The sequence below is a fragment of the Bos grunniens genome, chromosome 13 (assembly GCF_055505025.1).
Source record: "Bos grunniens cultivar Pamir isolate PY7600 chromosome 13, Bosgru_T2T1.0, whole genome shotgun sequence".
Classification (NCBI taxonomy): Eukaryota; Metazoa; Chordata; class Mammalia; order Artiodactyla; family Bovidae; genus Bos; species Bos grunniens.
In genome coordinates, this window is record NC_141177.1 from 57723193 (window position 1) to 57746324 (window position 23132).

Sequence of the window (23132 nt, forward strand, 5' to 3'; positions counted from 1 at the left end):
TACTGGAAAATCTTAAAATAGAATTTAATTCCTTAAGTGCCTTAGGACCAGTGATATTACTTGAGTCCTTATGAATACTCACCAAAGTTAAGCATATTACATAGCACAACTACCAAACTGTAAATCCTAAGTTTCAAATAAGAAAAAAGAGATGAAGTCTGTCTCTCCTCTTATAAACATTATAAGGTAGTTCAGTTCAGTTCAGTTACTCAGTCATGTCCGACTCTTTGCGACCCCATGAACTGCAGCACGCCAGGCCTCCCTGTCCATCGCCAACTCCCAGAGTTCACCCAAACTCACGTCCATTGAGTCGGTGATGCCATCCAACCATCTCATCCTCTGTCATCCCTTCTCCTCCTGCCTTCAATCTTTTCCAACATCAGGGTCTTTTCAAATGAGTCAGCGCTTCACATCAGGGGGCCAAAGTATTGGAATTTCAGCTTCAACATCAGTCCTTCCAATGAACATCCAGGAATGATCTCCTTTAGGATGGACTGGTTGGATCTCTTTGCAGTCCAAGGGACTCTCAAGAGTCTTCTCCAACACCACAGTTCAAAAGCATCAATTCTTCGGCACTCAGCTTTCTTCACAGTCCAACCCTCACAACCATACATGACCACTGGAAAAACCATAGCCTTGACTAGACGGACCTGTGTTGACAAAGTAATGTCTCTGCTTTTTAATATGCTGTCTAGGTTGGTCATAACTTTCCTTCCAAGGAGTAAGCGTCTTTTAATTTTATGACTGCAATCACCGTCTGCAGTGATTTTGGAGCCTCCCAAAATAAAGTCTGACACTGTTTCCACTGTTTCTCCATCTATTTGCTATGAAGTGATGGGACTGGATACCATGACCTTAGTTTTCTGAATGTTGAGCTTTAAGCCAACTTTTTCACTCTCCCTTTTCACTTTCATCAAGAGGCTTTTTAGTTCCTCTTCACTTTCTGCCGTAAGGGTGTTATCATCTGCATATCGGAGGTTATTGATATTTCTCCCGGCAATCTTGATTCCAGCTTTTGCTTCTTCCAGCCCAGCGTTTCTCATGATGTACTCTGCATAGAAGTTAAATAAGCAGGATGACAATGTACAGCCTTGATGTACTCCTTGCCTATTTGGAACCAGTCTGTTGTTCATGTCCAGTTCTAACTGTTGCTTCCTGACCTGCATACAGGTTTCTCAAGAGGCAGGTCAGGTGGTCTGGTATTCCTATCTCTTTAAGAATTTTCCACAGTTTATTGTGATCCACACAGTCAAAAGCTTTGGCGTAGTCAATAACGCAGAAGTAGATGTTTTTCTGGAACTCGCTTGCTTTTTCAATGATCCAGCAGATGTTAGCAATTTGATCTCTGGTTCCTTTGCCTTTTCTAAAACCAGCTTTAACCTCTGGAAGTTCACGGTTCACGATTGCTGAAGCCTGGCTTGGAGAATTTTGAGGATTACTTTACTAGCGTGTGAGATGAGTGCAATTGTGTGGTAGTTTGAGCATTCTTTGGCATTGCCTTTCTTTGGGATTGGAATGAAAACTGACCTTTTCCAGTCCTGTGGCCACTGCTGAGTTTTCCAGATTTGCTGACATATTGAATGCAGCACTTTCACAGCATCATCTTTTAGCATTTGAAAGAGCTCAATTGGAATTCCATCACCTCCACTAGCTTTGTTCTTAGTGATACTTCCTAAGGCCGACTTGACTTCACATTGCAGTATGTCTGGCTCTAGGTGAGTGATCACATCATCATCATCTGGGTCGTGAGGATCTTTTTTGTATAGTTCTTCTGTGTATTCTTGCCACCTTTTCTTAATATCTTCTGCTTCTCTTAGGCCCATACCATTTCATCTTTGCATGAAATGTTATAAGGTAAAACAAACACAAAAATTCATTGGCCTTAAGAATAAAAAATTTGGGGTTTTACAAGAGCTTTAAAGGTCCATCAAAATAAGATAAAATAAAAGCCCATGCGGTGAAACAACGTTTTAGGTAACATAGGCCAAACAGCTACCAGTCTCTTTGTGCATATACTGCCATTTTGAACACAGTAACTTCCTAGACACACTGAAAAATACCTACAAGGTATATGAACATTTCTCTGAATTCAAGTAGTGGAACATCTGCATGACTACGAGACCCTGTTGATATTGCAATTTTGTTACAGCCTAAAGTGAAAAGTGAAAGTCAGAATTGCTCAGTTGTGTCTGACTCTTTGCCACCCCATGGACTATACAGTCCCTGGAATTCTCCAGGCCAGAACACTGGAGTGAGTAGCCGTTCCCTTCTCCATGGATCTTCCCACCCCAGGGATCGAATCCACCTCCGACACTGCAGGTGGATTCTTTACCAGTTGAGCCACCAGGGGAGCCCAAAAATACTGGAGTGGGTAGCCTATCTGTTCTCCAGCAGCTCTTCCTGACCCAGGATTCGAACCGGGGTCTCCTGCATTGTAGGCAAATTCTTTACCAGCTGAGCTATCAGGGAAGCCTAGAAAGAAACCAAATCATTTGGCTTTCGGATTTGGCAGTCAATTGTGGTCGTAGAGAATATAGATATCAGGGGGAATAATTTGTGACTAGACATCCTCACCCCTTTTTCCAAACCTCCCCACATTGTCTGCAAAGAGTCAGACATGCCTGAGCGACGAAGCAGCAGCCCCATTGCCATCCTCCACTCTTGTGTTGATAGACGAGATGATGCTTAGGTAGATACACCATACAGTAAGATGGGGGTAGGCTTTAGGCTTCATCCAGCGCACAACCACAAAGGAAGATTTATAATTTACTTACTCAACTGCTGCTGCTGCTAAGTCACTTCAGTCGTGTCCAACTCTGTGCGACCCCATAGACACAGCCCACCAGGCTCCCCCGTCCCTGGGATTCTCCAGGCAAGAACACTGGAGTGGGTTGCCATTTCCTTCTCTAAGGCATAAAAGTGAAAAGTCAAAGTGAAGTCACTCAGTCGTGCCTGACTCTTAGCGACCCCATGGACTGCAGCCTACCAGGCTCCTCCATCCATGGGATTTTCCAGGCAAGAGTACTGTAGTGGGGTGCCATTGCCTTATCTGACTTACTCAACTAAGAATGAGTTATCAGTCTTCCTAAACTGTTGCTTTATTTTCTGAGAATTCACTTTTGCCTCTTAAATGCATTTCTAAAGCTTTAGTTAAGGAAGTCATCTGCATGCACTTTCAACTCATAATTAAATTTGGCTTCTAAATATTTCTCATGTGAACTTATAAAAGCCTCTGGTTTTGAGTTGAAAGAGACACATGTACCCCGATGTTCATCGCAGCACTGTTTACAATAGCCAGGAGATGGAAGCAACCTAGATGTCCATTGGCAGATGAATGGATAAAGAAGTTTGGTACATATACACAATGGACTAATTACTCAGCTATTAAAAAGAATGTATTTGAATCAGTTCTAATGAGGTGGATGAAACTGGAGCCTATTATACAGAGTGAAGTAAGTCAGAAAGAAAAACACCAATACAGTATATTAACACATATATTTGGAATTTAGAAAGATGATAACAATGACCCTATATGTGAGACAGCAGAAGAGACACAGATGTAAAGAACAGATTTTTGGACTCTGTGGGAGAAGGCAAGGGTGGGATGATTTGAGAGAATAGAATTGAAACATGTATATTATCATATGTGAAAAAGATCGCCAGTCCAGGTTCGATGCATGAGACAGGGTGCTCAGGGCTGGTGCACTGGGATGACCCTGAGGGATGGGATAGGGAGGGAGGTGGGAGGGGGGTTCAGGATGGGGAACACATGTACACCCGTGGCTGATTCATGTCAATGTATGGCAAAAACCACTACAATATTATAAAGTAATTAGCCTCCAATTAAAACAGATAAATTAATTTTTTTTAAAGCCTCTGGCTTTTTAGGCAAAATGGTTATACCATCCTTACTTGGGTATGTTTCAGTTCAGTTCAGTTCAGTCGCTCAGTTGTGTCCGACTCTTTGCAGCCCCATGAATCACAGCACGCCAGGCCTCCCTGTCCATCACCAACTCCCGGAGTTCACTCAGACTCACGTCCATTGAGTCAGTGATGCCATCCAGCCATCTCATCCTCTGTCGTCCCCTTCTCCTCCTGCCCCCAATCCCTCCCAGCATCAGAGTCTTTTCCAATGAGTCTGTTTTAGTAGATGGGAAATATTTGGGTTGTAACAGGTTTATTCTCTGCTCCAGGCTTTGTAAGAACTCCACAATTCAATTTCTGACAATTCACAACATCTCAGTAGTATGTTAAATAGGAAGAAGATAACTATTTTTGTAGGTCAAGAACAAGAAACAGTTTTACATATTGTTCAAGCAAATACATACATCGTAGTCTACACATTACATTTTTCCATCCCCCACTATCATGTAAACTCCATCAGAAAGGGGGCTTTGTGTCCTTTGTTCACTGCTGTACCCACAGTTCCTAGAGCAGTACCTGGGAACATAGTATTCAGCAAAAACATATTGCATGAATCAATGACTAAGTGAATATTGAAAGCTTCCTATATAATATTTGTGGGGGGTATAGAATTATCAGGGGTATATTGGTTTGCTAGGAGAAGGCAATGGCACCCCACTCCAGTACTCTTGCCTTGAAAATCCCATGGACAAAGGAGCCTGGTAGGCTGTAGTCGATGGGGTCGCTAAGAGTCGGACACGACTGAGCGACTTCACTTTCACTTTTCACTCTCATGGACTGGAGAAGGAAATGGCAACCCACTCCAGTGTTCTTGCCTGGAGAATCCCAGGGATGGGGGAGCCTGGTGGGCTGCCGTCTACGGGGTCGCACAGAGTCGGACACGACTGATGTGACTTAGCAGCAGCAGCAGCAGGGCTGCTACCCTAACGAGTATGTGCGTGCTAAGCTGCTTCAGTCATGTCTGACTCTTTGAGACGCTATGGACTGTAGCCCTCCAGGCGCCTCTGTGCATGGGACTCTCCAGGCAAGAATACTGGAGTGGGTTGCCATTTCCTTCTCCAGGGGATCTTCCCAGCCCAGATCGAACCTATGTCTCTTACTGTCTCCGGCATTAGCAGGTGGATTGTTTACCACTACTGCCGCTTGGAAAGCCCCATGGAGTAGCTTAAGTAGAAATTTATTTTGTCACAATTCTGAGAGCTAGCATCGAAGATCAGGGTGTTTCCCGGAATTATGTGACAGTCCAGTGGTTAGGACTCTGTGCTTCCATTGTAGGGATTATGGGTTCAATCCCTGGTCGGAGAAACAAATCCCACATGCCTCAAGGTGCAGCCAATAACAAACAAAAACACCATCAAGATATTTACAGGGTTCATTTCTTCTGAGACCTCTCTTCTTGGCTTCTAGATAGCTATCTTCTCCCTGTGTCTTCACATGGTCTTCCTTCTGTGTTTGTGTCCGAATTTCCTCCTTTTATAAGGAGATCATTCGTGGAGAAGGCAATGGCACCCCACTCCAGTACTCTTGCCTGGAAAATCCCATGGATGGAGGAGCCTGGTAGGCTGCAGTCCATGGGGTCGCTAAGAGTCGGGCACTACTGAACGACTTCACTTTCACTTTTCACTTTCATGCATTGGAGAAGGAAATGGCAACCCACTACAGTATTCTTGCCTGGAGGATCCCAGGAAAGGAGGAGCCTAGTGGGCTGACATCTATGGGGTCGCACAGAGTCGGACACGACTGAAGCGACTTAGCAGCAGCAGCAGTAGCACCCTGATGCCTTCATTTTAACTTAAATCCCTCTTTAAAACTATGTTCATCTACAGTACCGTTCTGAGGTACTGGGCTTTAGGGCTTCAACATATGAATATGGGGGTCAGGACACAATTCAGCCCATAACAAGAGATCAATCCATTTCATAGACCTTTAATAATAAAATACTGTTTTTTTTCTTATAATAAAGGTTATATAAAATGATTTAAAAGTTCAAACAGTACAGAAATGAATAAAGACAAAGTACCTAGTAGTTGTGTTTGGGGTTAAGATTTGAGTAAGGTTTTGTCAAGATAGTTGTTGCCTTTGGTTCTGGGAAATAAAATGTAATTATTTTACATTTTAGCTTTTTGACAAACCACTTCTATGTGGCTGTATCAAAACAGGTGAGTCAGAATGGTCAAGTCAAAGAGACTGTGTAGAAACAGCCAGTTTCATCTGCTAATTAAGAGAATGTGGAATAGGGAAATAAGGTAAACTCTGGATAGTAGTTATTTAAGGAGGTGAAATGTAATCAGCGAGGAGTGAACAGGAAACCTCAACAGTATTGGTAATCTTTATTTCTTAAGATGCATGTTGGAGGCACAGCTATTACATGATTTTTATGCCTTGTAATAATAATCAATGATAATCATTGTAATGATAATCTGCAAAAAATTTCACAGATTCTTGGACTTTCAATACATCAAGTTTGATTTCTTTACTTTGTGATTTTATAGTAACTTTCCTGTGAAAATGATTATTCATAATATTGAAAGTACTCAGAAAAATGTTTTCATGTTTCTTTGAACTTTTTCAATGGGCAAACTAAATATTTGTTGAAATCTTTATAAGAAAATGTTTTCATAATAGCTAATAAAAATGTATTAGCTCACATATGATTTAGGGAGTTTATTTTCTTCCCTTAGATTTTTATATTGTTCTTCAACATATTGATTATTTCACATTTAATATTTTGCATTTGTGATTACTGATTTTTACCTTAAATATTTGAATATATTTTTAATACAACTCTAATATACTAATGGTAAAATATCTGGATGTTATAAATAGTACTGAGTAGACATGTTTATGGTTTAACATTAACAATGGAAACGTTATGTCTAACAGAAAAAAAGTTTGAATGGAATGAGCGCAGAAAGCCACCTGTGCCATTGAGGACTGACCATCCAGTCATGGGAATACAGAGTGAAAAAAATTTTATAAATACAAATGCAGCTGATGTCATTATGGGAGTGGCTAAAAAGCCTAAACCAATTTATGTTGACAAAAGAACTGGAGACAAGCATGACCTTGAAACTTCAGGACTGGTTCCAAAGTACATCAATAAAAAGGTAGCCTTATGATAGATTAATAAAATCTGATATGTATAAAATAGATAACTAATGAGAACCTACTGTATAGCACAGAGAACTTGACTTGATGCTCTGTGGTGACCTAATGGGAAGGAAATCCCCAAAAGAGGGGATATATGTAAACACATAGCTGATTCACTTTGCTATAAGACAGAAACACAACATTGCAAGCAACTATACTCCAATAAAAATTTGTTTTAAAATTAAGTAGTATTGTGGATATCAGCACAGTATTATAAAGCAATTACCTTCTAATAAAAAATTATAAAAATAATAGAGAAAGAAAATAGAATTTTTAAAAAAAATTCAAGGTGAAGATTTGGCATAGATTGATCTATCACTCAACTAGCTAGTTAGCTCTTAATAGTAAGCTTTTAGCAAGCTGACAGCTAATGTACACGAAAAACAATGAACAAATTCACTAAACTTGGTTATTTATAAGATAATTATCATTTGTTTATATCTTTACTTGTCACATATCCCTATCAATTAAGATGGCAATTTCATGTATATACTTTACTGACTTTGTCTACAGAGACCCAGACTCAGCATTTCACATAGTGTTGCCTATAATTTAAAGTATTAGCAGTATTTCAAGATGATAATGCTTCTTCACATTAAAAACCTCTTCAAAGTTATGGTTCAGTAATTTCACCTTTTTCTCCTATTACTGCAATAGTTCATCTTAGCTTCCAAAAGAGAAGATCTTTCATAGGATGACCAGCTGTCCAGTTGCCCGGGACTAAGTTTTCCCCAACATGCAGGGCTTTCAGTGCTAAAACCAGAATGGGGAAAATTTTCAAGTAATAAAGTGTTATATAATTGACTACTGTAATTTTTAAAAAGACCTGATATTCAAATTATTCATAAAGATTCTATTATTACTAACGGTGCTTTCTGACAAACTCATAGTTACCAGTGGGAAGTGGAAAAGTAGAGGGGATTAAGAGGTACAAATTAGTATGGATAAAATAAATAAGCTACTAGGATATATTAAACAAGTAAGCTACAAGGGAAATATAGCCAACATTTTTAAACAGCTTTAAATGGTATATATAGTCTATAATTTATAAAAATTTTGAACCATTATGTTGTACACCTAAAACTGATAATACTATTGTAAATCACCTTTACTTCAATTAAAAAACAGTGCTCTCACTGAACAAATTCTCTAGATTGTCAATGCTCATTCCCCTGAAGTCTGCATTTGGTCCAAATCTAGTATGGTGAAAGTACAGAGAATTTGGAATGAACAACAACATGTAGTTTAGTAAAGGAAAACTACAGTTGTTTTCCTTAATTTCAGTTCTTAGTATATTTAAGAATTAGATCAGATCAGATCAGTCGCTCAGTCGTGTCCGACTCTTTGCAACCCCGTGAATCGAAGCACTCTGGGCCTCCCTGTCCATCACCAACTCCCGGAGTTCACCCAGACTCACATCCATCGAGTCAGTGATGCCATCCAGCCATCTCATCCTCTGTTGTCCCCTTCTCCTCTTGCCCCCAATCCCTCCCAGCATCAGAGTCTTTTCCAATGAGTCAACTCTTCACATGAGGTGGCCTAAGTACTGGAGTTTCAGCTTTAGCATCATTCCTTCCAAAGAAATCCCAGGGCTGATCTCCTTCAGAATGGACTGGTTGGATCTCCTTGCAGTCCAAGGGACTCTCAAGAGTCTTCTCCAACACCACAGTTCAAAAGCATCAATTCTTTGGCGCTCAGCCTTCTTCACAGTCCAACTCTCACATCCATACATGACCACAGGAAAAACCATAGCCTTGACTAGACGAACCTTTGTTGGCAAAGTAATGTCTCTGCTTTTGAATATGCTATCTAGGTTGGTCATAACTTTCCTTCCAAGGAGTAAGCATCTTTTAATTTCATGGCTGCAGTCACCATCTGTAGTGATTTTGGAGCCCATCTCTAAAAGATACTCATTTTTGGTGAGGTGGAATTGTCACTAGAAGCACAGTCATTATTGTAAATCTGGAAGGAATAACCTTTCAGAATATTCTAGGATTTAGTTATTAGTTTACGTTATCTTGGGCGTCCGTGGTGGCTCAGCTGATAAAAAATCTGCCCACAATATGGGAGACCTGGATTCGATCCCTGGGTTAGGAAGATCCCCTGGAGGATGGCAAGGCAACTCACTCCAGTATTCCTGCCTGGGAAATCCCATGGACTGTATAGTCCATGGGGTCGCAAAGAGTCGGACACAACTGAGTAGCTTTCACTTTCACTTTACATTATCTTTGTAACAGAATGAGAGAAATGAAGAGGAAAACAACTTTAGAACTGTCCATCCTATCAGTGTAGTGTAAATAATTCACAGTACTATTTCAGTTTGAATATATTCACTTGTGTATGGTTTGGAGTAAAACAGACCTTGAAAGTACTGAACAATAGTCTTTTCAGGACCTTCATTTCTATCTGAAAAGGTGCTTATCAGATAAGCATATGATTTCATTGCTGAAAATTATAGAAGCATGGGTTTAGCTGTTTAAATGTAGAAGTTTAAAGCTTAAAAAGCTTATGAAAAGAACCTTACATGAAACCTATTTTACTTTGCATGATTATCAAACACAAAAATGCTGGAAACACACATAGTATGAGTACAAAATTCTAAAGAATAGTAATGCATAATAATGAGCGTGCTTAGTCACTCAGTCGTGTCTGAGTCTTTGTGACTCCATGGACTGTAGCCTGCCAGGGCTACAGAATCCCCTCTGTCCATGGGGTTCTCCAGGGAAGAATGCTGGAGTAGGTTGCCATTTCTTTTTCCAGTACATAATATAATGTGTGCGTGCTCAGTTGCTTCAGTAGTGTCCGACTCTTTGTGACCTTGTGGACTATAACCCACCAGCCTCCTCTCTGTCCATGGGATACTTCAGGCAAGAATACTGGAGTGGGTTGCCATGCCCTCCTTCAGGGGATCTTCCCAAGCCATGGATTGAACCCACATCTCCTGTGGCTCCAGCCTTGTAGGCAGATTCTTTACCTCTGAACCACTGGGGAAGCCTATGCTTAATAATAACTTGTGGCAAAAAAGAAAGGAAGAGGAAAAAAGAAATTGTAATAGTGATGGTTGAGGGGCTTGCATTAAGGTCATCTGGTGATCCACCATGATGAATCCAATGCCTGTTCACAATCAAAACAGGATCCTCAAGGCCATTGTTAGAGAAAAACTACTTAGTCCCTGAAAAACCCCTGATGCTCAGTTGGCTAAGACACCTCAGTAGGAGTCTGGGAGCTGGCAGCACACGCCAATGAAGATTTCAAGCTTCTCTTTGATACTTCCTCCTTCTATGGCCCCTGGAGGCTGCTCAGACTTCCTGTCCCATAGGGTGTTGAAAAGCAGAAATTTCATTCTCCTGGCTTTTTAAAACCATTTCCACCATCATTTCTCCACCATCTCACACACACACACACACAAAACACCCCTTCTCCTTTGACGATCATGCTGTGTGTCCCCCTCCTCATGGCTGCATTCTGTGTAAGCCGCCCACTTCGATACATTTTCTGCCTTGAACAGGAAATTGAGTCTCCATCACAGAGACAGAAAAATGCTAGGTTAGTCTACCTGAGCTTGTCTACCAAGCAATGCAGATTCTCTGCTCCAATGGCACCCCACTCCAGTACTCTTGCCTGGAAAATCCCATGGATGGAGGAGCCTGGAAGGCTGCAGTCCATGGGGTTGCTGAGGGTCAGACACGACTGAGCGACTTCACTTTCACTTTTCACTTTCATGCATTGGAGAAGGAAATGGCAACCCACTCCAGTGTTCTTGCCTGGAGAATCCCAGGGACCGGGGAGCCTGGTGGGCTGCCGTCTATGGGGTCGCACAGAGTCGGACATGACTGAAGTGACTTAGTAGTAGTAGTAGTAATACTCTTGGTGGCTAAGCAGTCAGAGCTCGGGAAGGACTAACTCAGCTTACTTTCCACTTACCAGAGTTAAGTTTTAAAATCTATTATTGTTAAGTGAGACAGTAGGTCCTTTTTAGGGTGATGCCATTTTTTAAAAATGAGCGAACCTCATGTTTTAGTTCCAAGTAAAGTATTGTGTACCCATTTGTGCCATGAGGGCAATTTGTGTTAGCACAGTGAAGCATGGATGTTGGCCTGAGTTATACAGAGATAATAGTAAGACAGCATTTCAAATTCTAACTCTGCCACTTACTTAACTCCATGATTTTTTTTAACAAGTTATTAGATTTATCACAGCATTGTGATGATTAAATGATATAAAATATATTAAGCACTTGACACAATACCTGGCACCTAGTAAAAATTCAATGATGAGTGGATATTATAATATATGCAATTATTAATATCAATAGTATGCATTAGCTCTCAGTGATCCAGCACATGAGAATATTTCAGATCACTGCAGCTTTTCCTCATCTGTGAGGCAGTTCTTTTTCTTAAACAGAATATGCCACATATAATCTCTTGTGATGACACAGAATCATCATTATGAACCTCACTAATTGTACTGAGCTGAAAAGAGGTGTTGCTCTCAGTGTTTCCTGAAGTGGACTGAACTGGTTACCATTGAACTAATTTACCCAGAGTACTAATAACTAAATGCTCAGAGTACTGAGCTCTTAGTGTTTATCTGTATAGTGCTTTGCAACTTTCCAGAGCACATTTATATTAATAGCTAAGGTTTCTATCCCTTGTTCAGTCAGGATTAGGTTGGGTTATGCTGTGGCTAACAACCCCCAAACTTAAGTAACTAAAAGTAACTTAAGTTTTAGTGCTTCCTTGTGCTGCATGTCCTTTTGAGGGTTGCTGGGAGCTCTACTTCCAGTCCTCATTCCAGGACCCAGCAACCCAAAGCATACCAGAGAGAAAAAGAACATCATACCAGAGAGAAAAAGAACATGGCAAGTCATCCATTAGTTCATAAGATTCAAAAAGGACAGAAGTTACTTGCACTCGCACGGGATAATGCTGGTCACATGGCTACATCTTACTTGAAAGGGGAGCAGGGAAGTATTGCCTCCAAGGAGAAGAACCAGGATATTTGTGCATAGTTTCAATGACTCATATCTCTCAACAGCTGCTTCCTCAGAGAGATCTTCCCTGACATTTTATCTCAATTAGTTCTCATGACTCTCTTTCTTCTTACTGTATTTATAAATGTTATTTTATAATCTCTTTTTGATGAGCTTTTCTCCCCACAGAAAACACATTCGGTGAGGACAGAAACTGCCTTTCTTATTCACTAGTGTAGCTGCCACCAAGTACATCCTCAAATAGTTTTTTTGGAGAATGAACAGGGGAGTAGTTCTGTGTCTCTGCACAGTGGTATCAACACATTCACTAACTTGAAAGAATCACAGCTGATTGCTTCACTGTCAGTCCTTATAAGCAGCCCAGGAGCCTAAAATTGTATTTTGTATTTCCAAAAACAACCTTAGGGGCCCAAGTCAATTTTTTTTTCTTAAAGCAGATGTGCCTAGTAGTTTTAAGAATCTGTTTTTACAATGCATTAGAAGCATTTATCTTCTTTAAAAAAAAAAAACAAAACAAAATTATGCAAAAGAGACCTCAAGATAAAAGCTACTAGTTCCCAATAGGAAAAACAAAAAAATCACTGACTTGTCAATTTGCAGTGTTTTGAGCAAAGGCTTTAAGTCTGTAACATCTCTTTTGCTCCTAATCTTTGCTTGGTATGTACACATATACAAGATAACTTTCAGGATTTTTTTTTTTCTGAAAAATCTTTGTAAGGATTATGGTGTCACACCTGAATATATATGTAAGCGAAACGAGGAAGTAAAGAAAGCCCAAGAAGAATATGATAACTATATCCAGGAAAACCTCAGGAAAGCAGCTATGAAAAGGCTATCTGATGAAGAAAGGGAAGCAGTTCTGCAGGTAAGCGTTCTGTAATTCACGTCTGTGTGGAATTCTTTGGAACATTTCTGAAAGGAGGGCCTAACATCAATGATCATTAAGCCCAGCACTTTGATTTTTGAAATCAGAACACTGTCTTTTGGTTACAGTGACAATTACATGCAGCAAAGCTGTTTCTTTGGGAAGAGCAAAATGTTGTAATATAAGGATTGTTGAATAATAATTCTTTTCTGACTGAGTGAGCTTCTGTTTTTTTCTGAGTAGTGTCATAAGAAAGTTCACTTTCTCCTTCAGTGAATATGCATCAGTTCAGTTCAGTTGCTCAGTTGTGTCTGACTCTTTGCAACCCCATGAATGGCAGCACGCCAGGCCTCCCTGTTCATCACCAACTCCCAGAGCTTGCTCAAACTCATGTCCATTGAGTGGATGATGCCCTCTAACCATCTCATCCTCTGTCATCCCTTTCTCCTCGTGCCCTCAATCTTTCCCAGCATCAGGGTCTTTTCCAATGAGTTAGCTCTTTGCATCAGGTAGCCAAAGTACTGAAGTTTCAGCTTCAACATCAGTCCTTCGAATGAACACCCAGGACCAATCTCCTTTAGGATGGACTGGTTGGATCTCCTTGCAGTCCAAGGGACTCTCAAGAGTCTTCTTCAACACCACAGTTCAAAAGCATCAATTCTTCGGTGCTCAGCTTTCTTTATAGTCCAACTGTTACATGAATATGCATAAATAAAGCAAAAAAGCATTTTTATTTCCATTCCCATGGCCCTGAATTTTTCAAAAATAATATTCATAAAATAGATATTTTTCACTAGGTGGAGCTCTAGAATAATTGAAACTGTCCTGTCCCTAGACCAACTTTTTTTTTCTTTCTTATAAGCAAATGTCTAGATTTTAAAATAACCAAGTGTTACGTTTTACCTATGATTTCTTTATTTTGACTAAAATAGACTTAAAGACACTTATGTTGGAGTTTTTAATGCAAGACTTTTATCTGAAGCATTTAAAATATTTGGGGGATATGAACACAGTTGCTCAATCATCTTTAGAGAGTATTTAGTAAGCATCTACTTATATTCTTCTAGAGTCATCCTGTCTCTTATAGAGGTAAAAATAGTACTTTATTCCTTGTTTTGTTACTGTGAAAACTTTCTACAAAACAATTTCTAGTGACCTTTTTAAAACAGAAAAAAATATATTTTTACATTAGTTTCTATCAAAAAAGGGATTCATATGCTGTTATAAATTCTTAACATTTTATCTGTCATCATAATCATCAATAAACATTTATTTTTTATTTATTTATTTATTTTTAAAAATATGGAATACTTCACAAATCTGTGTGTCATCCTCGCACAGGGGCCATGCTAATCTTCTCTGTATCATTCCAGTTTTAGTATATGTGCTGCCGAATCGAGCACCAATGAACATTTATTAAATACCTGTTCTGCATAGAGTATCCGGAGAGGGCAATGGCACCCCACTCCAGTGTTCTTGCCTGGAGAATCCCAGGGATGGAGGAGCCTGGTGGGCTGCTGTCTGTGGGGTTGCACAGAGTCGGACATGACTGAAGTGACTTAGCAGCAGCAGCAGCATAGAGTATCATGCTAAGCCCCAAGAGTCATAAGAAAATTTCTGCTCTGAATAATGTTGTGATTTAGTTGATGAGAGGTGCTCTGTATATGTGTACATACAGAGATATGTGTCTATGTATAGATCATGTTTTATAAGGTTCCCAGGCATGAACATCCACTGCGAGATGTAGGTAGGTCTTTAGCTGGGCCTTAAACTACAAAGTAAGAGAGTGTCCCACTGGACAGGAGTGGCCTGCGGGCAGGAACCAAGTCTCTCTGTGGTCAGCAGTCTCTGCATTGTCTAACCTGGTGCCCGGTGTAAACCCGGATGATTAATAATAGTGCGCTGGAAAGAAGAAGGGAGGACAGGCAGGCAAGAAGGCTGGCAGACGTGGCTGCCTGTCACTTTCAGGAAGAGCTCTGCTCTTGGTTCCGTCCCTCCCTCTTACTCTCCTTTCTCCCCTCCTTCTTTCTGACTCTGCCATTCTTAAAACTTATGTGCTTTTGTGAAAGCCATTTTGTATCTAAATAATGCTGAAAGATAGGAAAAGAGAGGAAGAACTTCCCTGGGAAGGAAAAGGCTCTTTGCTCAGGCACCTCCATAGTAGATCAGCAAGCCTTGGCTTCCTAATGTGGTCATGCCGTTTCTTTGCATACACTCTGATGGACAGTAGCTGACCCCACCTTGGATGCCTTGTTAGCCTGAGTAGTGTAGCTGCCATGGTAACAAAGCCACTGGCTCTGTTTCTAACAAGCCCTGAACACTGCTCCCTCCCCTGGTTGAGCTGTGTGTCACTCTGTGACAATATGTTCACATGTCCCCAGGTAGGATTCATTCTGCTTGTTCTTTAGAATTACAGTCCCATTATCCAGGAAGGAATCATCTGGCCTAAAGATTCCAAACTTCTCATTTCCCAGGTGAGGATATAAAATGCAAATATATTAAATGGGCTCTTTTGTTCATCCATCCATCCATTCATCTCCTGAACATCTACCATGTTCTAGGCCTTCTACCCAGCCCAAAGGATACCATTATGAGCAAAATAAATGTGGTCCTTACTTTCAGGGAGCTTGGAGTTTGGCTTACATTTGCCCTGGTTCACACAATTAACAACTAGCTAAAGAGGGGCAGCTTCCCTGGTGGCTCAGTGGTAAAGAATCCACCTGTCGGTGCAGGAGATGCAGGTTTGATCCCTCAGTCGGTAAGACACCCTGGAGGAGGAAATGGCAACCCACTCCAGAAATCTTGCCTGGAGAATCCCATGGACAGAGGAGCCTGACAGGCTACAGTCCGTGGGCTTACAAAGAGTCGGACAGGACTGAGCAACTAAAGGACAGCAACAAAGAGGGACTAAAGGCACATCCACCAGTCCCCGGGGAGGTGTTTTCTCACCACATAGCACACACGCGCACAGAGTATAACAGCGGGAAGCTCTATCCACCAGGGATTCAGGAAACATGCTGGACAGGGATTCTGAAGAGAATTTACAAAGGAGCTACTTACAGAGGTGAAGCAGCGCTAAAGGGAACCAGTGGGGAACATTGAGGCACCCAGGACTAGGGACAGTGGGAATCACCACCACCCTAGGCTGGAAAGACAGGGGCTGGAAACAGCATTACCAGAGCCAGGTGGGAGCTGGAGCCTGGAAGAGGGGTCCCTGATGGGCATTGTAGTCACAAATGGAAGGGCCAGTCGTGTCCAGGTGACATCGAGGAGGGGGAAGAAATGCCCCAAGCTCACTTTCCTCCCACCAGTGCCCTCCGTGGCTGAACTCAGGCAGCGGCTGGGGGCAAACACTGGGGAAAGAGCAGCCCACAGGGATTAATACTCTCCCCCCTAACACCTACCACCTAGTTACAGAGCAGAGCTAGAAGGTAAAAAACGGATGGGGGTGGGGTGGCAGCAGAGGAGCCTGGAGCTGAAGACACTTTTTACTATTTTGTGACAGCTTCTCCCTATATGAAGTTTCCCCAAAATTAACAACATTGCTTCAGTATCAGACCAGAAGGAAGGAAAATTAAGATATAAAAATAAGGGAAAATCAGGTTTGCTGCAGTGCATAAAAGATTTTTTTTTTAGATGAAATAACTAAAAAATAGCAAAGAGGTTATTTCAATACAATCTGAAATATTAATCACATTTAGTTCCCATACCTAGCAGTTGACTTTGAACCAAATGTTATTGTACAAACTAGAATATAAAGCAAACTCTCCTTTAAAAAGAAATACTGTGAAACGTATAGCTGCTGTGACCACAAGTAATAGGGAAATATCACCCAAGGAGCTTTGAAAAAAACCTTTGATATTTCAAAGTGTATAAATACATAGATTTCACCTCTGCAGTGGGTACCCCTGTAGAGCACTCTGGAAACACATTTCCCATTTCATAATGAAAGGCTATGGAAAAATAGAACTCTTTTGAAGACTTCTTTTTGGAATACTTCTCAAACACTATTAAGAACTGTGTTTAACTCATCCCCCTCTTTTTAAAATTTAAAAGATATTTTTCCTTCTGTCTTTTTTCTTGATGTAATCTCTCTCAAGAAATGTTCAACATCTGTAGCCTTTTTTCTCAACAAATCTTCTCTATAAACTGTGTCCAATCCTGTAGTCATTTTTATCTTAACATGGAAATAAACCACTTTGTCCCCTGAAAAGTTTACAAGATTGTATTTGAGGGCTTATTATGAAGGTATCGTTATGTAAGACAGTTCTAATTCCCTCATAAATCTAAATGTATAGCTATGCTTTTTAAAGACTACATTTTCTTTCTTTTTTATAATCAATAATTTTAAATTATGCCACTCTTGATCTCTGGCTCAGTTCAGCTCAGCTCAGCGCATTCGCTCGGTCGTGTCCAATTCTTTGCGACCCCATGAATCGCAGGCCTCCCTGTCCATCATCAACTCCCGGAGTTCACTCAAACTCATGTCCATTGAGTCAGTGATGCCATCCAGCCATCTCATCCTCTGTCGTCCCCTTCTTCTCCTGCCCCCAACCCATCCCAGCATCAGAGTCTTTTCCAATGAGTCAACTCTTTGCATGAGGTGGCCAAAGTACTGGAGTTTCAGCTTTAGCATCAGACCTTTCAAAGAAATCCTAGGGCTGATCTCCTTCAGAATGGACTGGTTGGATCTCCTTGCAGTCCAAGGGACTCTCAAGAGTCTTCTCCAACACCACAGTTCAAAAGCATCAATTCTCCGGTGCTCAGCTTTCTTCACAGTCCAACTCTCACATCCATAGATGACCACAGGAAAAACCATAGCCTTGACTAGACGAACCCTTTGTTGGCAAAGTAATGTCTCTGCTTTTGAATATGCTATCTAGGTTGGACATAACTTTCCTTCCAAGGAGTAAGCGTCTTTTAATTTCATGGCTGCAGTCACCATCTGCAGTGATTTTGGAGCCCAAAAAAATAAAGTCTGACACTGTTTCCACTGTTTCCCCAGATGCCATGATATTAGTTTTCTGAATGTTGAGCTTTAAGCCAACTTTTCATTCTCCTCTTTCACTTTCATCAAGAGGCTTTTTAGTTACTCTTTACTTTCTGCCATAATGGTGGTGTCATTTGCATATCTGAGGTTATTGATATTTCTCCCGGCAATCTTGATTGCAGCTTGTGCTTCTTCCAGCCCAGCGTTTCTCATGATGTACTCTGCATAGAAGTTAAATAAGCAGGGTGACAATATACAGCCTGGACCTACTCCTTTTCCTATTTGGAACCAGTCTGTTGTTCCATGTCCAGTTCTAACTGTTGCTTCCTGACCTGCATATAGGTTTCTCAAGAGGCAGGTCAAGTGGTCTGGTATTCCCATCTCTTTCAGAATTTTCCACAGTTTATTGTGATCCACACAGTCAAAGGCCTTGGCATAGTCAATAAAGCAGAAATAGATGTTTTTCTGGAACTCTCTTGCTTTTTCCATGATCCAGCAGATGTTGGCAATTTGATCTGTGGTTCCTCTGCCTTTTCTAAAACCAGCTTGAACATGTGGAAGTTCACGGTTCACATATTGCTGAAGCCTGGCTTGGAGAATTTTGAGCATTACTTTGCCAGCGTGTGAGATGAGTGCAATTGTGTGGTAGTTTGAGCATTCTTTGGCATTGCCTTTCTTTGGGATTGGAATGAAAACTGACCTTTTCCAGTCCTGTGGCCACTACTGAGTTTTCCAAATTTGCTGGTATATTGAGTGCAGCACTTTCACAGCATCATCTTTCAGGACCTGGAACAGCTCAACTTGAATTTCATCACCTCCACTAGCTTTGTTCGTAGTGATGCTTTCTAAGGCCCACTTGACTTCACATTCCAGGATGTCTGGCTCTAGGTGAGTGATCACACCATCACGATTATCTTGGTCATGAAGATCTTTTTTATACAGTTCTTCTAGGACTTCCAATACCATGTTAAATGAAAGTGGCGACAGTGGGCATCTTTGTTTTATTCCTGATCTTAGAAGAAAAACTTTTAGCTTTTTACCATTGAGTATGATGTTAGCTATGGGCTTGTCATATTTGACCTTTATTATGTTGAGGTATGTTTCCTCTATGTGTACCTTGTTGAGAGTTTTTTAATCATAAATGGAAGCTTAATTTTATCATGCTTTTTCTATATCAATTGAGGTGCTCATATGATTTTTATCATTTATTTTACTAATGTAGCATATCACATGGACTGATTTGTGGCTGTTGCACCCCTAGAATAAACCCCACTTGATTACAGTACCAGCATAACTTGTCTTATTGTACTTCGTTTTATTGTGCTTCACAGACATTGAGATTTTTACAAATTGAAAGTTTGTCATAACCCTGCACTATCATATGATGGTTAGCATTTTTTAGCAATATAGTACTTTTTTATTAAAGTATTTGTTTTTTAAGACATAATGCTATTGCACACTTAATAGACTATGATATGGTGTGCATGTGTGTGCTCAGTCGTTCAGTCATGTCCGACTCTTTGTGACCCCGTGGACTATATAGCCCATCAGGCTCCTCTGTCCATGGAATTCTCCAGGCAAGAATACTGGAATGGGTTGTCATTTCCTCCTCCCTAGATTCCGACCCAGGGTGGGTTGTTTGTTTTATTGAAGTGGTCTGGAACCAAGTCTGATATATCTCCAAAGTATGTTTGTATATGGTTCTTTTAATGGATTGTTAAATTCAGTTTGCTAATATTTTGTTGAGGACTTTTGCATTTATGTTCCAAGGGATATTGGCCTGTAATTTTCTTTTCTTGTGGCACCATGGTCTGATGTTGGTACAAGGATCATGCTAGCCTCATAAAATGAGTATGAAAGAGTTCCCTTCTCTTCTGTTTTTTGAAGAGTTTGAGAAGGATTGGTAAAATTCTTCTTTGAGTGTTTGGTAGAATCCACTGTCTGATCTTGAACTTTTTATTTGTTGGGAGGTTTTTGGTTACTAATTTAATCTTCTTAATAGTAATTGGTCTGTCCAGATTTTCTCTTTCTTCATGATTCAGCCTTGGTAGGTTGTATGCTTCTGGCAATTTATCTGTTTCTCCTAAGCTTTCCATTATGTTGGCATATAATTGTTCATAGTAGACAACATGATTCTTTGTATTTCTGTGGTATCAATTATAATATCTCCCCTTTCATTTTTGATTTTATTTATGTGAGTCCTTTTTTTTCTTGGTGAATCTAGCTAGAGCTGTGTTAAATTTGTTCATCCTTTCAAAGAACCAGTCATTATTTCACTGATCTTTTCTATTGTCTTTTTAGTCTCTATTTTATTTATTTATGCTCTAATCTTTGTTATTGCCTTCTACTAACTTCGGGCTTTGTTCTTCTTTTTCTGGTTCCTAGAGGTGTAATGTTAGGTTGTTTATTTGGGATTGTTCTTGTTTCTCAAGGTAGGCATTTATTACTATGAACTTCCATTTTTGAACTGCTTTTGCTGAATCTTATAAATATTAGTATATTTCCGTTTTAGTTTCATTCAAGGTATTTTTAAACTTCTCTTTTGGTTTCTTCTTTGACCCATTGATTGTTCAGTATCATGTTGTTTAATCTCCACCTATTCATGAATTTTCTGATTTTTTTCATATGGTTGGTTTCTAGTTTCATACCACTGTGATCAGAAAATATATTTGATATGATTCAGTCCTCTTAAATTTTTTAAGACTTGATTTATGACATAATATATGATATATTCTGGAGAATATTCTATGTACACTTGAGAAGAGTATGCTTTTTTAGTCATTTGGATGGAAAATTCTTTACATTTCTGTAAAATCCATCTGATATAACCTGTCATTTAAAGTCCTTCCTTACTGATTTTCTGTCTGGATGATCTTTTCATTAATGGAAGTAGGGTATTAAAATTCCCCTTCTATAATCATAGTGTTGTCTGTTTTTTGCTTTAAATTTGTAATATTTGCTTTGTATATTATGACGCTCCTACGTTGGGCTTCCCTTGTGGCTCAGCTGGTAAAGAACCTGCCTGCAATGTGGGAAATCTAGGTGCAGTCCCTGGGTTGGGAAGATCGCCTGGAGAAGGGAAAGGCTACCCACTCCAGTATTCTGGCCTGGAAAAATCCATGGACAGTATAGTCCATGGCATCGCAAAGACACAACTGAGTGATTTTTACTTCACTCACTTCACATGTTGGGAACATAAATATTTACAGATGTTATATACTCTTGTTGTATCAACCGCTTTATCATTATGTAATGCCCTTTTTCTCTTACTACAGTCTTACTTTTAAAGTCAGATTTTTCTGACATAAGTATATCTACCCCAACCTCCTTTTGGTTTACATTTGAATGAGATATCTTTTTCCATCTGTGTGTCAGGGGTCATAATTTCAGGGCAATATTCCATTTTGTTTTTACTTTCCATTTTTGTGTAAATAACATGATTGGTATACCCATTGTGAACAATAGAAAGCATTAATTTATAAAATTTCATTGCATGAGTTCAATCAGTTTGATCATTTTGTCAGTGGGGTTTCTAGTGCATTGTGATAAGAAATAATAACTAAGCAGAGATGGAAATAACCATTATTGTTCCTAAAGAGATTCCTAATTTTGAATTTGTTGGTTTCTGAGAACATTAAACATTAACTACCTTATTGAATTGGTGGCTCAGATGGTAAAGAATCTGCCTGCAATGCAGGAGACCTGGGTTCAATCCCAAGTTGGGAAGATCCCCTGGAGAAGGGTATGGCAACCCACTCCAGTATTCTTGCCTGGAGAATCCCCATGAACAGAGGAGCCTGGCGGGCTGCAGTCCATGGGGTCGTAAGAGTTGGGTTTGACTGAGCGACTAAGTGCACACACATACCTTATTGAATTAGCATGACATTTCAGTCATTTGTAGAAGAGATTAATGGAAAGTATAGATCTCTTAACTATGTGGAGGAAGAATTCTTGCTGATATTGAAAACACATAAAAGATCATCTCTTGTTAATTTGAATTTCATCATTTTATACCATTCCATTTAGTCGAATACAAGAAAACATGTCCATGTATGTCAGAATCTAGTGTTTTGATGATTTCTCTGTTGAACTAAAATTTTTTTAAGAAATAATTTCCTGTTCAAAAAAAATTTTTTTTTGCTTGGGGATATCAGTTCTAAGTTGTTTTTACCAAAGCATTTGCTAAAAGCTTAGTTTCATACCACACATAATTCCACATACATGTATTTGATGGTAAAAACAAGTACAGTAAGATTAAAAACAAAGAAAATAAATACTCCCAATGGGAAATGAGCACACAATCAAGGATAGGGTTTGGCCTCTATACAGTCTGTCTTGTTACTATGGCCAAGAACTTGATAAACACATATCATTTTTTAGTTATTTTTGTCAGTTTTCTTTACCTGTTTACATTTTTCCTCCCAGTGCAATTTTCTTTGTGATTTACTCTGCTCCTGTGGTTTGCTTTGGTATATACAGTTTTCTTTACGATTTGCAGGGGCTGAAAAAGAACTGGGAAGAGGTGCATAAGGAGTTTCAGTCCCTCTCGGTCTTCATTGACTCCATACCAAAGAAGATTCGCAAGCAGAAGCTGGAAGAAGAGATGAAGCAGCTGGAGCACGACATTGGTGTCCTTGAAAAGCACAAAGTCATTTATATTGCTAATAAGAAATAGTGGATTTTAAAAAATAAAATCATTTTAGCACATGGAAAAAAAACACAGAAAACATAAAAATGAAACCATAAGTTTTTTCAAGGAGGAAAATACTATGAAGAAAAAGTCTTTACCAAAATGCTTAGGCAGTTTTTAAAGAAAAATTGGATTATTTACTTACATAGAGAACACAATTTTTTTTTTACTAGCATCCAGGTTTCCTTGTAACCTGATTAAAATTTGATTTTAGATTTTCCAGTTCTATAGCATAATTCATTATAATTATGTACTTGTTTCAGATAAACATTCATTTCTGGGCCCTGAAAAAGTCAGCACTTAGAACTTCACATTTTTTTCTTCACTGTGTTAATACAAGAAACACAAGGTTAAAAACTGTAAAGTATTTTGAATTAGAAATAACTGTGTACTCCGTGTACTTTTACTACTCTGAAGTGTTTTCGACATGTTGTTCCAAAGATCCACAAATTACATGTATTCTCTGGTAGCCTGTGTCATTTGCAGCTATTCACACATATTAATATTTTCAATATCC

The 23132-nt window shown here is 39.7% G+C and overlaps 1 protein-coding gene, 1 long non-coding RNA gene and 1 other non-coding gene across 7 annotated transcripts in view; 1 reads left to right on the top strand and 2 right to left on the bottom strand.

Moving 5' to 3' along the window:
- Positions 1-22447, bottom strand: LOC147361049 (uncharacterized). The gene is made up of 2 exons (XR_015139664.1): positions 22329-22447; positions 1-1833 (listed from the first exon to the last, which is right to left on the bottom strand). It is a non-coding gene; the product is annotated as an uncharacterized LOC147361049 (long non-coding RNA).
- ENKUR (enkurin, TRPC channel interacting protein) overlaps positions 1-23132 on the top strand; it is a 65443-nt gene that overhangs the window by 11808 nt on the left and 30503 nt on the right. For 2 of the 5 annotated variants that reach the window (XM_086334351.1, XM_086334355.1), the window contains 3 exons: positions 6808-7031; positions 12789-12935; positions 22424-22837. In XM_086334351.1, the coding sequence (XP_086190477.1) occupies positions 6808-7031; positions 12789-12935; positions 22424-22600 (548 nt within the window). In that variant the 3' untranslated portion in view covers positions 22601-22837. Of the gene's footprint in view, positions 1-6807; positions 7032-12788; positions 12936-22423; positions 22838-23132 lie in introns of those variants that run through there. The other 3 variants (XR_015139659.1, XM_086334352.1, XM_086334354.1) reach the window with 2 other exon arrangements.
- On the bottom strand, positions 14232-14338 carry LOC147361050 (U6 spliceosomal RNA). Its single transcript, XR_015140111.1, has one exon. It is a non-coding gene; the product is annotated as a U6 spliceosomal RNA (small nuclear RNA).